The following is a 23,585-nucleotide window of genomic DNA, read 5'->3' as shown; positions in this document are numbered from 1 at the left end:
AAATCCAAGACCTTGGGATCCGCGTCATTATATCTAGTTACTAGATTAATGAGGCAGTCAAAAGGTATAACGCCTTTAAAATCACCTAAAATATCACATAAGAAATTTATACAGATTCCATAATAAACATATATATTTGTATATAGCCATTGACTAACTTCGAAGTTTTAAAGCGCTAAGACAGAGCACGTCTTAAAAGTATTCCTTTACAAAATTTCAATGGCAAAAATGCCAGTAGAGTTGTGTAAGTTGAACTCAATCCTGAGCTGGCCTTTCTCCAACAGATAAAATTCGAGCTCGCCGCGACACACGTACTTGAAATACAGGGCCATCAATTTTTCGGGCACTCTGAAGCGATCAGTTTCCATATGCAGTTCATATTTGTAGAATGGAGTATGAAATGCAGAAATCATAAGATTTCGCATCAGCTAATTCTATAAAGTAGTCGTTTGTTTAACTTCAAATTCCAGAATAAGTTGTTTGAAATAGTGTAACAATATGTACGTTTTGTTTCTTAAATTAATCGAGTGGCATTTTTTCGACACATGGATAGGCTGACTGGCAAAAGTACAACCTGACGGTACGTGACCAACACTCATACATTGGCTAACTTTAATGTTTTTGCCATTATGCCTGTAACTACTCGCCCCCACTCGATTACTCTCCTTTTTAAACTGAATCCCAACAATAATAAGAATTGCTGGTTAGCAATAGAACTAGAATCTGATGATCCGGTGTTACTAAGGCATACTGCACCTACCCAGTCCTACCATCAAGTATTTCATTTATAAAGTACTAAAAGTTCAAATATGTCACTGCTGGGCAAAAATTTCCTTTCGACTTACGGAGAGAGATTTGAAGTATAGCCTAAAGCGTGTTAGAGGATCCATATATGAATGCACGAAGCAGGATGTAGGTTTCTTTACGATTTTCTCCATTACCGAGCATGAGATGAATTATAAATGCAAATTAAGTTAGCTGTGATTGTTTAAGTGAAAACCCAATCGTGGGTAAAACTCTAAACAACGAGATGACAGCCGATTTATTTTATAATTAAACATAACAAAATAACTTTAATAACAAGTAACAGCCTGTACACGACGCACTGCTAGGCTAATGCTTCTTTTCTTTCTGAAGAGAAGTTTTAGACCCAACTGCACCATGTTTTTCTAACGTTGGTTTCACATATCTTCCTTTGGTTCTCGAACCATGTTTACTTTCACAGCCGAACACGAAATGACTACAATTAAGCACAACAAAATTCAGTGATACTTAACTGGGTTTGAATTCGGAATCAACCGTTTAGATTCACGTCTCAAAACCACTGGACCATCGTGGATCTCAATTTTAATAATGTCTGTTTGAAGCTTTAATGAAAGATTAAAAATCAAATTAAATATAATGAAAACTTTTGGTCAGCTTTGGTTAATCAAAATTCTTTATTGCTTACTTTCTCATTCAAATATTTATATCTATTATTTTAATTGATATTTTTTATATTTAATTAAACTCATTCTATATTCAAATAAAGAAATACTATACAAGTATAAGTCCTTGTTTTTGAAGAGATTTAACGAGATAGCGACTATGTTTCAAAGGGAGTCTTTTTATTTTATTTCGGTTATTATATGTGGATGTTGTTCGCTTATTATTTTATGATAAATATAAAGTTATTAATACATTATTGAGGTTATATATATATTTTTTATAATTTAGATAAAAACCTCGAGTCCAGTACATATTTACTATTTATTTTTAATATCATCTTTTAATGAAAGAAGTCTGATGCAGCTTTTACAAGCACTTTTGTATCGTCATTTAACAAACTATATTAAGTGAAGCTACCACCGGTTCGGAATGCAGATTCTACCGAGAAGAAACTCAGTAGTTACTACACCAGAGTTATCGATAGTTAATACGATATTGCTTATTCTCAGATGACCAAATCGGTATTTCACGGTTTCATTCAAATAAAAAAAAATTGTAGCTATAACTTATACAACTTTAAAATTTCTTCAATAAAAGGGCTATCCAAATCAAAAACATTATTTAAATCAGATCGATAGTTCAACATGAATATACATTTTTTCTAGCTTTATATTATCCTGCTGATTTATATTCTCATATGAGGTCATAGCGTGATTATAATAGTCTATAATCTCCCTCAATAAATGGGCTATTTGATACTAAGAGTGTAGGACGAATAATAGATTTCGTTTTCGGAAAAGGGAGACGAATAATAGATATCGTTTTCGTATTAGTCCCTAACTAAGGGACTAATGTATTAGAGATACGAATTTCACCAAGGCACCATAGGCGGAATATGGCGCAGGAGACAGCAATAGTAATCCCGCAGCCCCCTTCGATCCAATGCCTCTTCGGCAAGGTCGGAAAAATCAAACAAACCTGGGCACCATTTTTTTATAATACCTAGCATCTCAAAAAGAAGGTGAAACGAATATCCGTATTATTTGGTTATAATTACATTAATAACACGTTAAATAGTTGATTATAGTTATCTTTTACAATTGAAAACAAGAATGCTTCGCTGAGCCAAACTGTAAATGAATATTAGAAGACTAATAGAACATCGATAATAAGAAACAAAATGTGTGTTTTCATTGTTCGAAAATATAAACTTAATATATTTGATATAATGAAGATTAGAATTTTATTAGTCGCTATCAAATTTATTTTATTAAATATCCTCAATATAATGGAAATTATTTTTCAATGCTTTCTTATTTTCTTTGGAACAGCATCTCCCATTAAAATAGTTATCCATATCTGCAATTACAGTAACCAACAATTATAAATAATGTTAATTTTTGTTGATGTTAAGTTAAGATAATGACAAATCCCTTTTCCATCACAGCTTAAAATAAATGCGGTTTTTTTTCTCTAGTGTAGACTCGGCTTTAGTGACGTCTGTATATTTTGCGAAGGATCTCTGAAGTCTCTCAGCTTCGTTTAATAATTCTAACAAGCCCGGCTACCATTAGATCGTTCAATATTTAATCTGCGACCGCTTCCTTTCGAAATGCTAAATTTCCGTTTTATTTCTTTACCCGAATCAAAGTTAATTATGGTAATGCTACAAAATTATAAATGTCTAGTAATAGTTCTATTTTCGCAGGAATTATAATACCACTTTGATATCCATATAATTCTCTACATATATAATACCACCCATGTAATTCTACTGACCAAACTATTTATTAGGACTGATTATTTACAACCATCAAACTGACCTAAATAATTAATTGTTTCTGATAATCCCTTGATTTACTTTCTCACCAAGAATTGCTGGTGGAGTTTTTAAGACCGAATCTTTCGATGAATTTTTAATTTTACGACGAATATTTCGTACAGCGCCATTGTCTAAGGGCGGTGTTACCATAAAAAAAAAAACGATTATTTTACTTGCCATATTAAAATGCCTTATAAGTTTCTGTATGTTATATAGTTACATATAAGTCCGTAACAATATGATAGATAGTATTCGTCTCTGGAGTAATGTGAACCCTATAGTTAAGCCGAGCATTCCGTGGTTCCAAGATGCGGGCATTAGGCCACCCTTCTCGTAATTAATGAGGGCTTGACCCGCCACCGACTTCTTTGTTCACAAGGGTTGGTATATTATTACGTTCTCTGATTCCTACTTTTGTATGTCTTCGTACTATTTTATTTTTTATTTCGTTATTTTCTATGTTTAATGCTTTGAAAACCGTATGAAATAGTTCAACTGTTAATATCATTTACGTAGCGAAATAATATCTTAACTCACAATAAATTATTATCACAACTAATGCTGGGTACCGTGTGAAACCTTAAAAAAGGTACTAATTTAGGTCAAGACCATTCCAATGATATTAATTTAATACCAAAAAAAAGCAACATTTTATCATATGAATACGCTGGAGACAAAATATTCCTTATCCTCTTGATAATATTGAATACTACCGACTTCGTATAAGTGCAATTTATAAATAACGAAAATAATATACTATAATTTATACCATATAGTACTAAAGAATAAGTTATTTATTGAGTTGTATTCATTATTATTTCATAATGTAAGTTTTTACTGCACCACCATATTGCCGTCTTCCATACACATTATCCTTCTAACCCAAAGGTTGTCTGGAAGAAATGGCTTATAAGCCATAAGACCGCCTTTTGCTTGGCCAATTTTCTTTTAAAGAAAATATATTTTGTATCTTTATGTATATTTGGTGTGCAATAAAGAGTTAAATAAATAAATAAATAAATCTCTTTGTACCAGTATTTTTTTTTTAATTGGATCATATGTTCCGGAGATAAACTCTTACATAAAAACATACAAATTGTATCTCTTAAAATGTTACTATTGATATATTTATTTGAAATACAGGTTATTTTAATTATTTTTTTTGTTGTAAAATTTTGATTATAAACGTTATATAAAAGCTATATAAAAAACGCTAACGCGGATTAAACTCGTTACGAATAAAGTGTGGTTACCGAGGGCACTTAATACAGCCGATTCGTCCGTAGACCGTGCTTGGGTCATTTTTGGGTGAATTTATCTTCTTATTTATAAAAAGTATATCTTAACTTTTGAACATAAGATTTGAATATTTTGGTACTAGACTACATAGATTTGCGCAAGACGGCTGGCAGGTGCTGCGAGTTGCCGAAGAAAGACCACAGTGACGTGCATTTGGAGAGGCCTATGTCCAGCAGTGGACGAATGAGGGCTGATGATGATGATGATGATGAGATTACATAGCCAACGACATACACAAAGCTTTTCCACCGATACTAGTTTATAGGGTAGGGCTTTTTGCAAGTATGTCTGGGTAGGTAATCTAATTGATCGTATATTCTACTACCAAACAACAATATATAGTATTACTGTGTTTCTATTTGTAAGGTGAGTGAGTTAGAACAAAGGGCACCAAGGACATAACATCTCTGTCCTCAATATTGGTGGCACATCAACGATATGAGGAATGATTATTTAAATGTATGACCAAAAAGAAAAAAACTATTCTTTTAACTCGTATACACAACTAAGCTCATGTATAATCAGCTTTCCCGATTTTTAATTAGTTTCCGGTATGAAAAAAAAACAAAAATACACAATTATGTTATTTTTTTCTTTTTTTTATGATATCGGTAGGCAGACGAGCAAATGGTCCACCTGATGGTAAGTGGTCACCAACGCCCATAGACAATGGCGTTGTAAGAAATATTAACCATTCCTTACATCACCAATGCGCCACCAACCTTGGGAACTAAGATGTTACGTCCCTAGTGCTTGTAATTACTGTATCATCACAGCTTTTATATTATAATGAATATATATGTATTTTTTATAAAGACAACATTGAAATGGGAATAACTTCATTTGTGATACACAGTACAAAAAAAAACAAAATTTGTATTTAATTTGGTAATGTGCCGTCGTTGAAAAATATTCATACGAATTATAGCTGAACATTTTCAAAGTTCATCCTAAACCATCAGTGCCAGTATAACAACAAGCACAAGGAATGTTTAATAATTATTATTCTCAATGTCATACATCAAATTCTGACATTTCACGTTCGTGTTCTGCGGTGAGTTTCGAGTTTCTTCTTACGCGATGCCTAGAATAAGCGTTGTTTTTAACTGAATCGACTTGTTGAGCGTAATCTTGTTAATGTTAACGCCATACATGCCTTCTACAGAATGACTATTTAAGTGAACAAGAAATTCATGTTGTATTATGCAGTGGTCACATTATACGTGTTAATGGATTTGAACTCATTCTTGCACACTAATTATACTGTTAGTTTATCTTTAACTACGTTTCGTTAATTACGGATACATTTAAATTTATGTGTTCGTTGATTTTAATTGTATATAGTAAATAATTTAATTCATTTCAGAAAATAAAAATATTGAGTGGATTCTGCATTCCGAACCAGTTGCAAATCAGATTCCAAGCTTCTAAGAGTCTACTTGAACAAAAACATGGATTTTGATGCACTTTTCCAGATATTGTAATAAAATGATCTGGAAAACCAATTGGTTCCAACACATTTTTCATGTCCGTTAAATGCATTATTTTTATTGCGGAAAAATTGATGGCAAACTGACCTTCAAAATCAACCTTCGAGCTTTGATGGGTGATTAAAACACAGAGCTCCAAAACTTCTCCTCAAAAGAATAGGATCTGTATGTGCAGGATGTCTACATTACCCTCCTCAGGCTTAAACCGGATTACAGCGCTATATCACACGCACTAGGGTACTTCCTCGTGAATTAACCCGCCCTAACGACCCGTCCGTAGTAGCGGATGGCGAACAGCACACAGAACAGACACAGCAGTAGGGCATGGTCCTAGAAATTGCCGTCACCATTTACCTAGAGGGGGATGAGTGGAAAAGCCATTCAGCGCTGTAAGGTATTCCTATTTTTAAGAAAAAGTCAAAATATTTATTCAATAAAGAAACGATATTCTACCGCCAAAAAGCAGTACTCAGTATTGTTGTGAGCCACTACAGGCACAAGGGACATAACATCTATGTTCCCAGGGTTGGTGCCGCATTAGCGATGTAAGATGATTAATATACCTTACAGTATAATGGTCTGTGGGCGATGGTGACCACTTACCATCAGGCGACCCGTTTGCTCGTCATCCAACCGATACCATATCGCTTGCTTATCGACTGTCAAGAGTCCATCAGACCATTTGATTGTATTACTAGTAAGTGGATAGTATCCATCGGCCTTGCAAATTAAATAATACTTAATGGAAATTAAGAGTATCGTAAAATTTCTTGCTTATTTATATTTTCAAAAAATAAATTGAATGAGTAAAATCAAAACGCCGACAAAAGGAATTTATCGCTCCGTCATTGCGATCAACATTAACGTCGGTTGAAAGTGAATAAATTGCACGTCGGCGAAGCCAGATTACAATGAATAAAATATATAATATTTTCACGAAATATACTACACTCGAAAACAATTTTTATATATCTATTTAAAAAAACAAAATAATGGAATTCTTTTTAAAATATAGGTTTTTAATTTTTTGGGTTAATTTATACCGCGGCCTAGTTGTGCGTTTATATGAGAGTGTGTACTACAAGATGGATTGGCGTTAGGCTGGGAGCCATTTGTAAAATTCAACCAAATACACGCAACAATCGACGATCTAATTGAAACATACGGATGATAGATCTTACGGGTTTAATGTTATATGTGCATGATGAAATATTAACATAAAACTTAAAATTTCTATAATAAATTAGACAATATATTTCTAGTTCTAAATTTAAAATTTTAGTTTTTGTAATCATTAATAGCTTTACGGTGTACCAAAGTCTCTAGCAAATACTGACCAAAGCTTTGAGGTGGGTTTTTAGCTTGTCACTGTAAATAAAACTTTTAAAACCGCTAGAACGCAGCGGAACCTGCCTCACCCTTCAAGCCGGAACACAACAATACTGAGTACTGTTGTTTGGCGGTAGAATATCTGATGAGTGGATGGTACCTACGAAGACGGGCATGCACAAAGCTCTACCACCAAGTATATAAGTCTTTTCATACGAAAATACAATATGATTGCTACCAAGTTAAACACATAGAGAAATAAACAACATAAGGCCCTTCGCTGGCATTTCCTAAGGTGTTGTAATTTGTATGATATAATTTGAAGAATAATATGAAATTCTCGAGCTCCTTGAAATAACTCACATGAAATGGCTTTCTAGGGAATGGTTGCAAAAGACATGAGCACTGAATATTATACTGCTTTACAGCAGCGAAATAAGATTTTATTCACGGCTCAAGAATATGCTTTGGAAGATGATAAATTTTATTTCGTTATTTTTCTCACTTTTATCTATAAAATAAAAATTACAACGTAAATTTTCATAAAAAACAAAAGGTACCTTGTAATGGACAACCACGGAAAGTAAATGTAAGTTATTACATCAAGCTACCATTTCCGAAGTCAGTGAACCTTAATAAGATTCGGCAAATGTGTTTTACTTTGTTTAATAATTAATTTAAATCACATTCTTAAAATAAACTATAAAATCCTGTGAAGTTTATATTCGTTGATTTATTTTATTGACGTAACTATGTAAATTGGTTAAAAAGAATAACTATTAAATTTCTCGCCGGTTCTTCTAAGTGGAATTTAGATGCCGAACCAGGAGTTATACGTTTATTTCAATACTTTAACGTAACGATTCAAAAGTGCTTTTATGTGTCTGCTTAAATAATGAATACTTAGATTTTTATTGACATTCCGAATAGTTTATTTTTTTGTAACTAAGATGACTGACAAGTGGGTGATTTAATGGTAAGTGAAATATTAATCAATTCTCATATCACCAAACTGGGGAACTAAAATGTTAGGGTTACACAAAGCCCTGTCACAAAGTTTGTATATTTTATTAATTGATACACGTGTTTATTAGATTTAGTTAGAATAAAAAGAGCCATCATCAAGTCATCATAGAGCATGTAGCCGTATTTGCTGCCGGCAACTAAAGGTAAGTATTGTGAAATTATTTGCAAAAACGCGATGTATTCAAAATTCACTATTCAGCAATGTAGTGTATGACATCTACATATGTATAATTGTATATACCCTTTTGCCCTGTATATTGAAAATAAGGAATTTTAATAACATTTAAATAGAAAAAAATTTATATTAAATTATTATTTATAAATAAAAATAATAAGTTATACGTTTATACAAATTGAAATAGTTAATGGAATTGATAGATATTTTCATAAGAAAAACTTCTGTTAAATCGCTAAGAGATTATTCTCGAGGGATCTCACACTTTACGACGGTGTAAGCGACTCAAGTATATCACTAGAACAGGTAATCAAAAATAAAATATTACTCGTAACAAAATAAATTTCGGAAATTGGATTCCATGTAATACCAGTACGAAGTATAATAACGTTAATTATTAAGGATGAAGCAGATCATTCATTTATCACTAACTTATTAAAGTTAATCTAAAACTTTTTTAATTTATAATTTAGGTCTAAATTTATCAAGGCCTTAGGTTCTCTAAAAATACCTGTTACAAAATATATTTTTTCCGTATAATTATGTATCTACACATGCATGTATGTATAACACTATACGGGTAAAGTAATCAGGTCAACAATAAAAGAAAATTGTTTTCCATATAGTTTTGTTGTTTGAAATAATAATATTGTTAAAGTCAAAGTCAAAAATCTTTATTCAATATAGAAGTGTTTACACTTGCTTATTGATAGTCAAAAATCTACCACCGGTTCGGAATTTAACGCCTCGGACCTGAGAAGAACCGGCGAAAGAAACTCAGCGGGATATTTTTTTTTTCCATTTTGTTCATGTACAATAATAATTATATTTTAGCTATTTGAGAGGAGGCGATCATTACATTCCCAAGGTGTGCAGTCAACTAAAAAGTAATTAGTGTTGTAATATCCTTTAGCACACAAACGCTGTTTAACGATTCTTTTGAATTTTATAATTGAATAATATAAGTCCATCGTGAATCTAATTTCCCCATTACCACTCCATCGCCATAGGACTTTTTGAAGTTTTAATCAGCTTAATATCTGTATAGGATTTTTTTCCCAACACTGTTGTACTAAGATTTTTTTATTTTATTTTACTTTATTAAAAAGTAAAAAGTAACACCTGTAAATATGTCAAAGCTGGAGAAAGGCATCTTATTTTAAGGAAAGGTTTGGAGTTGATTTATTCATGCTACTCGAATGCAGGTCGTTGAATGTAGTACTTTAGTTTAGTTTAATTATTTGTTTTTACTTTACTAATTAAACTTGATTATAAAAGAAAATATTTCGCTATTAATTAACTTCTTAAAAGCATTTTTATGTTTTCGCCAGAAAGATTTTATAGGATCATCCAACTCGAGATAATTATTACAGCGAGCAGAAAATATGAGATCAGTAGTGACGAGGAAGCAACATTTCCTATTTTCAGCACCGAGTCAAAATAACAACCGTTGGAAATCTCGCTTACAAAATATTACGCTGTTGAGACTACAAGATATTACGAATTAAAAGTTCGAAGACATTTTTCTTTCTTTATATTTTCGACATTATGATTTTTATATTTGAAAAAATATGTATAACTAAATTTAATTTCATTATACACAACACACATTAACACACAGTGAAATAAAATCACATATTGTCGGTTTTTATACAGACTCCAGGTTATCGGGCAACCCGGCTGTAGCGGTGACCTACGATTAATCTGCCGATCTATGGTATCCACTTTAGTACAGCCCTGCTCCAACAAGTATCAATCCAACATCTATCAAAATCCTTCAATATATTAATATGTGAATAGTTCACTGAAACAAGAACCAAGATGGCTAACAATACTGAATTTTCCTGTGCTTAATTTGTGTTTATAATTCATAACGTAATCTCGTTCAAAATAAGAATAAAAACTTTCTCTTTTTTTCCTGACACTCCAGTCTGCTACTACTACTATTTTGCAAGTAACCTCGGTAACTCGGTAACGGTTCTTATTCGGATGACCCCATTTTCTAGCTAGTTATCATAGCATTAAAAACAAGGGCCATTGTTTGGTTAATATATTTGTTGACAGCGTGTTGACGGCAATTGTTTATTTGGTTTACAGAGTCAATGTCTGTGGGCAATGGTTACACTAAGTATGAATGGTAACAGCACAAGAAACCGGATCATGAATCATGTTTCTGCGTATGGTTGGTGTATCATTTCTTACAGTACCTACGTTCATATTAATGGTGACGACTTGCCATCACGAGCACTTGCTCAACTGCCTTCCTAATTTTTTAATATGTAAATACGAGTTGAATTTCTCCGATAGCAGCTTTAATTAAATATTTAAACGGTAAAATAATAATCCGTGTGATACAAAAGTTGGACTTTTTGGATAAAGAATAAATATAATAGTTTATATTTATATGTTGCCATTATAATGAAAATCTAAAAATATATTTTTGCAAGTAGGTTTCTAAACCAATTTTAAATCATAATATTTTACAAGAGAAATTCAATTAAAAAATGTCACTGGTTCGGAATGTAGATTGTATCATATGAATGAATGTAGATTGAATCATATACATATATTTGATAGTCATATCAATCAATTTATATATCCTCACAAACATGGGATCGAAAACATTTTCAAATAGAAACAGTTGTCCATTAAAGTTCCAAATTAAGAATTGATTTATAAACTAGACTTGAACTTCGTGTTTCTGCAATCAGACGTATCAAATCGCTAAAATAAAACCCATTTCGATCACAAAGATTTTAATATATGTTCTAAAGTTGGCCTTTATGAATTCTATTAAGAATATTAATTTCAATACAAAGTGCTTTATTTACTATCTATGACAGCCTCGTTGATCTGATAGCTACGAGTTTAGTTTACATGGCCGCCGAACCCGAGGTTCTACTGCTAGTGAGAATTGTCCCGGTTTGCCAATTCTTACTAATTGTGCGGAGTCTGGAATATTGCGGTGTTAACACTCCCGTGGCCCATACTCCCATTCGAATATTATATAAGATTTGTTTTCTCTATTTTTTATATTAATAAAAAATAAATTGCTAGGGCTTCGTGCAAGTCTATCTGGGTAGGTACCACCCAATCATCAGTTTGTGTTACGGTTTGCAGGTTGATTGTAATTGCAGGCACAAGTGAAATAACATTTCAGTTACCTTAATGACTATGGGTTGAGGGACCACTTTACTTGGTGTTAGGGCTTTGTGCAAGCCCGTGTGGTTGGGTACCACCCACGCATCAGATATTCTACCGTTACCTTTTTACCCGTTCGACAAAAAATTACAGAAAAAAAATGGAAAGACAGACTATCAAACGTGTTGTAGTGGTCACCACCACAAAGAGGATTTTTGAACTCGAACGAATTTTTACTATTTTTTTTAGTTGTTAATGTCCCTTTTCATTGTAATTATACTGGATCACTAAATCTACATTAAAAATAAATATAATAATAAATTATGAACAATTGTATTATATTATTTTATCGGGTTAAATTAAAATGTTCTGAAGACCTAGCGCCAAAAACGGTAAGCGCCATCTAGCGTATACATGCAAAAATACAAAGACGATGAGGCGGTACAGAAGTAAGTCTGGAGTTCCGTGAAGAACCTTATTGCTTGAAGTTCATAGATTTCGTACAAAGATGCCACTTTTGCCACTAATGAAAAAAACTGCTTGACGTAATGATTACAATGGAACACAATACTTACAATTTTGTCATGAATTTGATATTATAACATATAAACATACGTAATTAAGAAAAATAAATGAAGTTACTTTATATAAAAAATCAATCCTCTTTTATTAGAAGTTATTGCAAAATTATCTAGTTGGAGCCAAAAGTATTATTGGTGAACATAAATGAAAAAAACAGACATAATTATAAACTTACTAATCTCCTGTTCTGTAATAGTTAGTTGAAAATCAATTACTTTCTATAGTATTTTTTTACATTAGCAGCCTGTAAATTTCCCACTGCTGGGCTAAGGCCTCCTCTCCCTTTTCAGGAGAAGGTTTGGAGCATATTCCACCACGCTGCTCCAATGCGAGTTGGTGGTATACACATGTGGCAGAATTTCGTTGAAATTAGACACATGCAGGTTTCCTCACTATGTTTTCCTTCACTCCCGAGCACGAGATGAATTATAAACACAAATTAAGCACATGAAAATTCAGAGGTGCCTGCCTGGGTTTGAACCCGAAATCATCGGTTAATATTAAAATAATTAAACAAAATGTATGTTAACAATTTATTTTTGTATTCGTATTTTTGTCTATGATTCAAACATTTAGAAGAGAGATAGAAGATAGATGAGCTGTGTAAGAAGGAAGTTGACTAGACATAAAGATGACTGGAAGAGCAAACAAACGCTGAGAGTAATCTCAATAATGCAACCCTGGCTTGTAAATAATTTTAAAAAAAACATTACAACGCGATCTTAATTTTACTAATTCCAAAACAATATGTTGCGTGTGTGTGTATGAGTATTCATGTATGTATATTGTATAGGTGTCTGTAATATCTTTGGACGACTGTGATCTTTGAACGTGTGTTTAATTTATTTAACCAATTTGTAAAGATTATAGCTCAAATATACAAATCATTTCTTTGAATGCCTAAATTGTGTAAACTACTTAATATATTTATATAAAATACGACAATGCAATTTTCATATAATAATAATTGATTATTTCATTCGTTAAATATTATTGAATACTGCAGTGCTCACGTATCACTGGTGATGTGATACTGGACTTATTGAGATTTTCGCGTTTATCCTTGTGTTATAATTATTAAAGTAAATATCGCATGTCCTTATTTGATATTTGTTGATCGTGTTCTGTGGTGAGTTTCGAGTCTGTTATTTCTGAATCGCTAGACTGCAGTAAATAATGTAACAGTTTTCTCGTTCTAGAATATTTTAACTCCATTGCTGTATCAGCTGGAGACACGGAAACTGAACTATGCAAAATTTTCGTAATTTGTATGTATTAGATGGAGTATTGTACGGAAAACTCGACAATATTTTCCTGAAATCCGTTCATTATTTTATTTGCGTTGCACGATTTCGCAGATTTCAACAATAATATACCGAAACTCAAGTATGTTATTCTAATAATAAATTACTTTTAATTTTTTATTTTTTATTTCAGCAGTATTACATAATTACTGAGCAGCCTGTGTTTTGCTCATAAAATTTAAACTAACAGCGGTTGCAGTGCTGTACTGTGACACAACGAATGAACAAATGTAATAGGCGGTTTGGCTATTTCGAGCCAACGCTGCAATCGCCAACTAACTAGAAATGTGACACAATTAGGTGTACGTTACAAACTGTAGAATAGGTCCAAAAATAATCAGCCTATATAACATAATGGTCTGCTAAATTAATTCGAGATGGTCAATGTGAATTTAAGACCTATATCGAAACTCGACACAGTGAAAACGCGTCGTGTTTTTATATATTTTAGATCAAATGAACGCGAGTAAGAATGTACGAGAATTTGAAATGGTTCATATATTTAATAATAATAAATTGTTCGTTTGATGTACAAGGAGAAAGAACTCTAGGTAAGTTTTGCATCCTTTGTTACACTGGTGTTTAAGGAATATATCTTTTCTAAAAATGCTGTAGTTATTTATTTAAATTAACACTAAAATATATATTTTTAATTAACATGTTTGTATCTCGACAGAGGTGTTGTACGTGTCTTTGGTGTATCTTATATTAAAATTTTGTTTTTTATTGTTATTATAGTGAGTCTGTATGTTTATTATTTTTTACCAAGCTGCATCATAATTTAAGTTTTAGTATATGCAATATAAATGTCTGTCAATATAAATATCTCCTTGGTAGTCACGATATATGCCTTAACCAGTGTTAAACTTTTTAGGAGCGATATTTGATGATGGAAGTTTTTTTTACGAAGCTGCATTTAACGTTGCCATCGATGCAGTATCTCAGGATGAAGAGAATCCCTTTGTGGGCAATGTGATAAAAACTTCGCCTGGTGATTTACTTGAAGCTGAAAATGCCATGTGCTCACTTATGGAGGTTATAACAACATTTGTCAGATTTGACTTTGAAAATCCAATAATAATTTTTAAATGTTATAATTCCTTGTAGAGTTCTACATTTGCGGTATTCGGGCCTACGACAAGGATTACATTACAACATATTCAGGGCATTGCAGATTTTGTAGAAATTCCACAAATAATCGTCGAACCGATTGAAACACAAAACCGAAACTGGTCTGCAATAAATTTATATCCTCATTATGTTTCCTATTCAAAGGTATTGCAAGTAATATACATTTAAAATGATTAAGAAAATGAAATAACGAATTTAATGCAATTTTAGATATTCGCTGATATCATTAAAATGAAAAGTTGGACAGATTTCACAATAATATACGAAGGTTCTGAGCATTTAGCGGTTTTGGACGGCATAGTTACAATACAAGACTTAGATTCAGAGGAAGACATATTAATGACGATAGTACAACTTCCAGACGGTGATGATTACAGGTAAACGAGATCGCTAATAGAATTAATGAATCTGTTGACTTAATTATAGCAAATGAAATTTATATATTTTAGATCGCAATTGAAAACAATCAAATCTTCTGGTTCTGTTAATTATTTAGTCAGTTGTGGAAAAGATAAATTACCTCAATTTTTAGAACAAGCTCAACAAGTTGGCATAATGTCTGATGTACATAGCTATATTATTATGGATCCCGATTTTCAAACAATTGACATTAATCCTTATAAACATGGCGGTTCTAATATTACAGGTATTTTATTTTTATAAAAATAATATTTCTCATAAATAAAGAAAGAAAAATTATGAATTTACTATTTCTAACGTTTTTAGCTAATTTACTGTAACGAAAAATTATTTCTGTATCATAAATATGAACTAATTATTCATATAACAATTTGCAGGAATTAGATTTTTTGATCCAAATTTGAAAGACATTGAAAACTTCGTATCTGCTTTGAATGAAAAAGTAAAAGAGCTTTCAGAAGGACAAATAGAAAATGATATACAACAAAGTGATCTTAATTTTAAATTGGCTTTAGTGTATGATTCAGTTATTTTGTATACCTCGGCCATCAATGCAATGGGTTTAGAGGAAGGCGCAAATTTTACGTGCGACAGCGGCGAGACTTGGGCATTCGGCTCCACTATTATTAATCACCTTAGAACTGTAAGGCAACCTCTGTTAAATGCAATATTTGTTACTTCAGTTAACAAGATACTTTTTATCATAAATAAAAATAAAAAAAAATTGGATCACATAAAACGATTTTATGAAAAACATTGCATGTTTAATATATTTCTTTTGGTTATATAGATATTTTTTTTATAATTGGTATATTTTATCACACTTTTAGATGGAAGTTGATGGTTTGACAGGAACTATTAAATTTGATGACGACGGTTTCCGTTCTGATATAGAGGTTGATGTTCTTGAGGTCATGGCTCATGGTTTTGAAAAGGTATATTAATGCTTAATATTTTTTTTAACGTTGTAACACCAAAATACTTTTTATTATATAAACAACAGATCGGTACTTGGACTACGGAAGATGGTTTCAGTGAAGCTAGAAAAATAATTCCAGGAGTAGAACAGGAAGGAAGTGAATCCATGAAAGGCAAACACTTCATTGTTCTAACTGCTTTGGTACGTAACACTTAAACAAAAGCTCTAATTCAAATTAATCTCCATTAAAATGTATATTATTTTACAGAGCGCGCCCTATGGAATGCTGAAGGAGTCTTCTAAAAAGCTAGAGGGCAACGAACGTTACGAAGGTTTTGGTATAGAAATCATCGAAGAACTAGCAAAGATGAATGAATTCAACTATACATTCGATATCCAAGCCGACGGCGTTTACGGGTCATATGACTCTAAGACTCGCAAATGGACTGGAATGATGGAAAAGATAATGGACGGTGTAAATAAAATTCTTTACCTAAATATCTGAAATATACTTAGCCATGTTAATAATTTTAAGTCAGACGTGGTAAATAATTGTTATTGCATTAAATTATTCGGTTTCTCTTTTTTATATATTTCATTTTCTTCTCTGTTACAGAGGGCAGATTTTGCAATAACTGATTTGACGATAACAGCAGCGCGTCAAAAAGTGGTAGATTTTACCAGTCCGTTTATGAATTTAGGCATAACTATCTTATATAAAAAGCCAACGAAGCAACCCCCTGACCTGTTCTCTTTCATATCCCCATTTTCATACCAGGTTAGTTAAATAAATAGCCAGAAATTAAAGTTTAAAATTTATTCTATCTTATAATAATATATGCCTTTTTTGCATAGTGACTTGCTCAATAGGCTGATCCCAAGAAGGTTTGAAAATCAGGACGGGATATTACAAAAAATATCGTTTTTGTTTAATTTTGTTTTGCACACACTTGTCGCACAAGTGCAGTTTACTAGTCTTCCTTATAAAACCAATACTGAATCGTGAGGGGAAATATTATTGTAAATATTATACCCATATAGATCAATGTAAATCACATACCTATTTAGGTGTGCAGATATCTGATTGAATACTATTTATTTTACTGAATTAAGATATCACTAATTACTCCCGTTTCAAGGTTTGGGGTTGGCTAGCTGGGGCGTATGTTGGTGTATCGGTATTACTCTTCATACTTGGACGATTTGCTCCGGAAGAATGGCAGAATCCATACCCATGTATAGCAGAGCCGGAAACTTTGGATAATCAATTTACCATAGCAAATTCATTTTGGTTTACCCTAGGAAGTGTGCTGACACAAGGATCTGAAATAGCACCCATGTAATTACTTTTGTGTGTATCATAATATGATTTAATAAGGCAGTCTAACAACAGGTCAAGGGATATAAAATCTTAGGTCCCAAGTCTGGTGGCGCATTTACGATGTAATGAATGGTTTATGTTTCTTATAGTGCCATGTTTAGTGGCAGTTGTGACCACTTAACATGAGGTGGCCTAATTGACAGTCTGCAACTGTCAAAGTTTTTAAAAAATATATGACACCAAGTCTCTTGTTGCAGTTCCGCTGAAATATTTGTCAATTTGATTAGATATTTTCAGAAAGTACAGAAAATTATAATATTTTTGGTTACCAATAAACAATATTTCTCTTTTATAATTTTATAGATTTATAACATGATATACGCCACAGAGTAAATGCAAATAATCTTTTTACGATACTTTATAGTTTTTTAATTATGATTTTTTATTTAGTGCAGTATCGACAAGGATGGCAGGCAGTATGTGGTGGTTCTTTACTCTGATTATGGTATCATCATATACAGCTAACCTCGCTGCATTTTTGACTGTTGAGTCAAAGTTTTATGCGATCAAAAGTGTATCCGATTTATCGAACAATCCATACGGCATAACCTATGGAGCAAAGAAAGGAGGCGCAACTTTTAGTTTTTTCAAGGTGACTTATGGATCTTAATATATTTTTTTTTATTTATGGGCGACTATTTGGTTGACATTCTACGAATAATTTTAGGAGTCAGATAACATACTTTATCAAAAAATGTATCAGTATATGGACGCACATCCTGAATTGATGACACAAACGAATGAAATCGGACTCGAGAGGTAAGTCACCCTTATAAATTTACATTTTTTTTATATACTTTGACAGCCGTTTGGTAGTGGCTAGCTACAAATTCCGGCGAACCGGGTTCGAATAAAAAGTCATTGGGTTTTTCTTTTAACGATTTTTTGTAGCAGCTGACAGTGACTTGGAAAACATCTTATCGTATTGGTTTAGGACTGCTCTTTCCGGTCGTATTCGACTACTATCTAACAGGACTATGAGGGTAAAAAAATATCAAGTGTACCTGTGGTTACGTAGACATGTTCGCTTTAATTTCTACTACACATATGTCTAGCTTTTGATATTTGCCACTGTGGCTGTAATTCTGTCAGTAGGGTATTATTTACGTTAAAATATATTCTTTAGAGTTAAATCTGAAGACGAAAACTACGCCTTTCTAATGGAGTCCACATCGATCGAGTATATGGTGGAGAGAAATTGCGACGTTGCTCAAGTGGGAGGGCTATTAGATAGCAAGGGATATGGCATTGCAATGAAGAAAAGTATGTATATTAATATCTAATTATTTTATAATTTATATTCAACTGTATTTATATATTTTGTATAAATACTTAGTACTTATCTTAACTACCAATTCCTTTAGAGTGTTGTGATTTCATGATCTTTATGTGTGATCTTTTAACTACTCCACTTTTGTTATCAGATTCTCCATATAGACAACCGATGAGTGAATCTATATTGCAGTTACAGGAACAAGGAAAGATCATGAGGATGAAGGATAAGTGGTGGAAGGAAAAAAGAGGGGGTGGTGCTTGTGCGGTAATATTATAAAAATACTCCAATCTTAAACGAATATTACAAACTCGAATTTGGGACATCGACACTGAATTTTCTTGTGCTTAACTAATTATTATTTATAATTAATCTAGTTCGCGGCGATAAAGGAAAATATTATAATGATACCTTTGTGCCGGTTAAATAAATTGAGGAACGTGTATTATATTTAACAAACCGCAAAGGAGAATCGTGACGAATTAAGTTCGGACGGATGTACATAATTATGTATAAATACTTGTATGATAATTGTCGTATAGATACTCGTATTTATTAATTACTCGCTCGATTCGCTGTGTATTAAATAGAAGGAAAGGATTAACGGAATAAAAAAAAATAGCCTTTAATCACCTACAGAGGAATCTGCGTCGTTTGGTAATCTTTACCGATACGTTCAGGATTCACGTGATTAACGCACAAGAATAGAAATCATTCCATATATCTAGATCACTGTTTTCATATAGATTCGACACTTTTGGTATTAAATTTTGAATACATTTTTTTTTGTGTAAAAAATTGTTAAAGCTTTCTATACTTGTAATGTATTCGACGTTTGACTCGTCTAAAATGCGTTCACAATTCAAAGGTAAATGATCAAAACTAAATTAAATTTTCCAGGATGACGACACAAGCAGCGGCGATGCTCAGCCACTGGTGTTAGCGAATGTGGGTGGAGTGTTCATTGTCCTGGCAGCGGGTTCTGGTTTAGCTATCGTTTGTGCCTTCATAGAAATGACTATCAATGTATGGATGATCTCCCACAAAGTCAAGGTGGGAAAATAAGAATTTATTTATGTGTTGAAACTTCAATCCGAATGATTCGAATTGTCCTATATATAATTCAGAGGGACTAGGTTAAAGTCCATTCGACTATAATTAATTGTCGAAGCGATTTCGAACTTCGCTTTTGTCCAAACTAATCGTCCGTCAATTGCTGTCTGTTGGTAAAGTGATAAAAATAATACATAAACAATGACGAAAATCGAATAAGCGAAATTTTCCAGCGTCAATTATGTCTAGTCCCACCGTACTTGTAATGATTTCTATATTGATTTACTGATCGTCAAAATAAATCAGAATATTATAAGTGTGATTTTATTAGTGTATTGCGATGTTTTTAGGTTTCATTCAGAGAAGAACTGATTGCGGAGTTGAAGTTCATATTCAGCTTCAGTGGAGACGTTAAGCCAGTTCGTCATCGAGAGTCAACAGGAAGCGGATCTAAAGGCTCTAAAAAAGATGATGATAAGGAAGAAGACGATGTCGAATCTACTAGAGACGATGACAGACTTGATGCACAAACAGCGCATTCTGAAAGATCGAGTCACTCGCATCACACAGCTCACAGTAGACGACAGAGTAATGCAGTCCAGATGGCGAAAATGCGCAAGTACAGCCGACAATTTTCAAATATGACATAAGAAACTTAGCAAATAAATAAATATGTATATTTATTACACTTAGTTCCTTTTTAACATGTAACAATTTTGAAAGACAAATAGACTCAGTGGCTTAACCAAAATAAGTTTTATTTACCAGATAAACTCCTATTAGAAACAGTGATACTGAGGTATATTTATATTATTCCGGGACACTTATGGAAGTTTTACTCTATGGATTAACTTAATGTTAACAACCAATAAGAAAAAGTAAATAAAATTAAAATGCCATAAAATGTGAACGTAATTTCTAATAGATCGATTAGTCGCTGCTGAATAATTTTTAGTCATTCAAGTTAAGTTTTAAGTATTTACTCATGACTAGAAACTACTCATGACTGCCTCCTTGGTTCAAGCCCCAGGTCAGGTAAAATACGTAAATCCTTTGGTCCTGCTCCTGAACTCTTTTCGGTTGTGTCGGATTTGCCATCCCGTCTCATTATGAGAGTGACGGAATAAAGAGTCCATCAGTGTTGAACTGGAATCGGCCGGACGATATCATTATCATCGTAGTCTACATTAAAGTCAATATCATATATGACGGAGTAGCTTGTCCCGGCTTGTGTTTAAAAAAACATGACGTCAGCGTTGGCGGGGTCACTGTCAGGGTTTGGATTTCTATTCATCCTCGAAGGTATGAAATTAAACTCAGGAAATATTTTTCTCTGATTTATTCCAAACTGAGGAGGTCCGATCGCTCCGACGGCTCGAAGAAGCCTCTCAATACTGGTTTTTTTTTTTTGTTTTTTTTTTTTTATCTGTGGTTGTGTATTGCTGTTGGCCCTACTGGCCTTTACAGCGTCACCGAACGTTGGGGCGAGTGCTAAGACTCTGCCTTAAGGTGAACCCTTTTGGGCTCGAAAGTGATGTTCGTCCTGAGGGTGTCTCCTATGAGATCGCACCTCGGCCCAGAACGTAGTCGGTGGGGTGTGAATTTAAGCACTGAATGAATTTACTGACGTCACGGCCGCCTCCGTGACGTCGCTAATCTGGGTCCTCGTTTCCGCCGGCGGAAACGCTGTGAGTGTGAGTTGTGTAGTGTGTGGGTTTTCCCTACTACTAGTGGTGCGTTTGCGATAGTGAAGCTATCGTCGTTGTCGTTCAGGACGTGCATAGGTCGCCTGAGTCTGTTGGGCCAATACTGGCGGGCGTTCGGCCTTTTATAACAAAAATGGGTGGGGCACTATTCACTCAATATAACACCTATTTATGGACGGTAAAATATTTCAAACTAATTTAACATCTCAAAATTCACTAAATATTATTAATTTAATAATCAAACAGTTTTCAATTATTAAAAATAATTAAAACAATAATTTCCGGGCACGTGTTTTTCTTAAATATCATACAAGTGCTGTCTGTACGTCTGTCATACTATATTTATATTTTTAATAAGATTATTTTAATATATTACATTTCATTGGCAGACTGCATCAAAATGTAAATTTAATTTTTTAACAATAAATTTTAAGTATAATTCTATTTCTTTTTCATTTCAATAATAATAATTAATATGTCTTATTTTTAATTAAATTATATATATAAGTTTTACTGAGTAATATTTGATGCACGTGATTACGTAGCAAAAGTAATAAATAAACATGATTTATTTTTGCCATTGTAATTTCTGTCGGTGACTCTGGGAATAAATAAAAAAAATATATCCACTGTAAGTGAAAACGGAGCGAAAATTACAAATAACAGAAGAGCTGCAATAAAATTAACAAGCTCTATAAAAGGACACGAGATATAATGTAATAAGTTTGTGGAGCAATTTGTTTTGCTAATGGAAGCTCGGTGAAAGATCGTGGTCGTGGTCAGCGAGGTCGGTGTCCATTTCGCGGCGACACTGAAATAATGACCGTATATATCATCCAATACTATGCAGATTTATAGAATGCTACTAAAGAAGGGCTATCTCAGCTTACTGAGATAAAAAATAATTTAAAATTTACTTATCTTATTATATATATATATATATATATACATGTATACATGTATGAAGATTTATAGAATGTTTTAAATAGAAACGCCTAACTACGTAGACTAACATAAGTCATTTTTTAAATTACTTATTTATATATATAAAATACCAACTTGTAAATTTTCTTGCAAGGCTAAGACCTCCTGTCTCTTAGAGGAGAAGATTTTGTGGATACCGGATAGGGATACCCATGTGGAATTTTATTTAAATTAAACACATGCAGTCTTCCTCACGAAGGGTTCCCCGCCGAGCATGATGAGAATTAAAAACATGAAAATTCAGTGGTGCTTGTCTGGGTTTGAACATGCAACCCTCAGTTAAGATTCACGCGTTTTAAGCATTTTGGCCATTACGTGTGCATAAAATAAAACTAAGATTTCTGATGTATATAAATGTCGAAATCGTCTTAAAATTTAAACACATCCGAGACCAGATATTTCAATATAATTATTTAGAGGTATAAAGTGATAGTCCCCAGTGGCGTAGCGTGGAAGAATCTCCAAATCAGAGCAGAGCTCCAAATCATCTCCTCAAGAGGAGAGTGGGATATAAAAAGAGAAGAATAGTACAAAGGTAGTCTATGTGAGATTAATTAATAAAACAAACTATTTTTCTTGGAAATTTAACATTGTAAACGTTCGTGACCACACAAATTTTATAATTAATAATTACGTATTTGTCTTTTTTATTCTGATTAAGTCATTGTATATTTCGCTCGTTTGAAAAAAAAAACGAAACTATTATTCTATTTTTTTAAAAAAAACATTATGACTTCACAATGACAGCAATTTGTAGTCCTGTTAAAATGGCGCCCGTTTTTTTTCGGTTCTCTAATGTATTTTTAATAGAAATAAATCACATAAAAAGTTAAAATAACAACCGAGGCAGGATAATCAAAGAGTATTTATTTAAAACGAAATTATAATTTAATAATAAACGTTTATCTAGGTTAAGTAAAACTTCCTTTAAGGTATATTTATACGTGCAAATAGCCTTTCTACGCTTTCATAACAAATTTACATTACGTTTAAAGGTCAGGGGTTTGTATTTCCATTAAAATATATTAGAAACGTATTTAGTTAACTTATAGGTATGAATCTATACTAATATTATAAACCGAAAGATTTTTGTCTGTCTGTTGAATTTTATGAAATTAAGAG

General features: G+C 32.6%; 1 protein-coding gene across 1 annotated transcript; it reads left to right on the top strand.

Annotated features, from left to right (window-relative positions):
- Positions 1-13,821: 13,821 nt before the first annotated feature.
- Positions 13,822-20,510, top strand: LOC113396188 (glutamate receptor ionotropic, kainate 2-like). Its single transcript, XM_026634022.2, has 17 exons — positions 13,822-14,147; positions 14,471-14,631; positions 14,704-14,871; positions 14,938-15,104; positions 15,177-15,373; positions 15,525-15,790; positions 15,978-16,082; positions 16,151-16,267; positions 16,335-16,541; positions 16,683-16,844; positions 17,206-17,405; positions 17,838-18,039; positions 18,115-18,206; positions 18,574-18,710; positions 18,872-18,987; positions 19,621-19,773; positions 20,124-20,510. The coding sequence occupies exons 1-17, from the start codon at positions 14,069-14,071 to the stop codon at positions 20,421-20,423; spliced, it is 2,829 nt and encodes a 942-aa protein (XP_026489807.2). The 5' UTR covers positions 13,822-14,068; the 3' UTR covers positions 20,424-20,510.
- Positions 20,511-23,585: the final 3,075 nt, after the last annotated feature.

The sequence above is a fragment of the Vanessa tameamea genome, chromosome 11, assembly GCF_037043105.1.
Source record: "Vanessa tameamea isolate UH-Manoa-2023 chromosome 11, ilVanTame1 primary haplotype, whole genome shotgun sequence".
Lineage (NCBI taxonomy): Eukaryota > Metazoa > Arthropoda > Insecta > Lepidoptera > Nymphalidae > Vanessa > Vanessa tameamea.
Note: the sequence above shows the minus strand (reverse complement) of the source record. Positions and strands in the feature narration are given on the sequence as shown.

Bases quoted from the DNA above. Each gene is read 5' to 3' on its own strand.
- LOC113396188 (XM_026634022.2), top strand. From the start codon at position 14,069: ATGTACGAGAATTTGAAATGGTTCATATATTTAATAATAATAAATTGT. The intron at 14,632-14,703 runs GTTATAACAACA...AATTCCTTGTAG, and splicing joins CCATGTGCTCACTTATGGAG to AGTTCTACATTTGCGGTATT. The intron at 18,040-18,114 runs GTGACTTATGGA...GAATAATTTTAG, and splicing joins CAACTTTTAGTTTTTTCAAG to GAGTCAGATAACATACTTTA.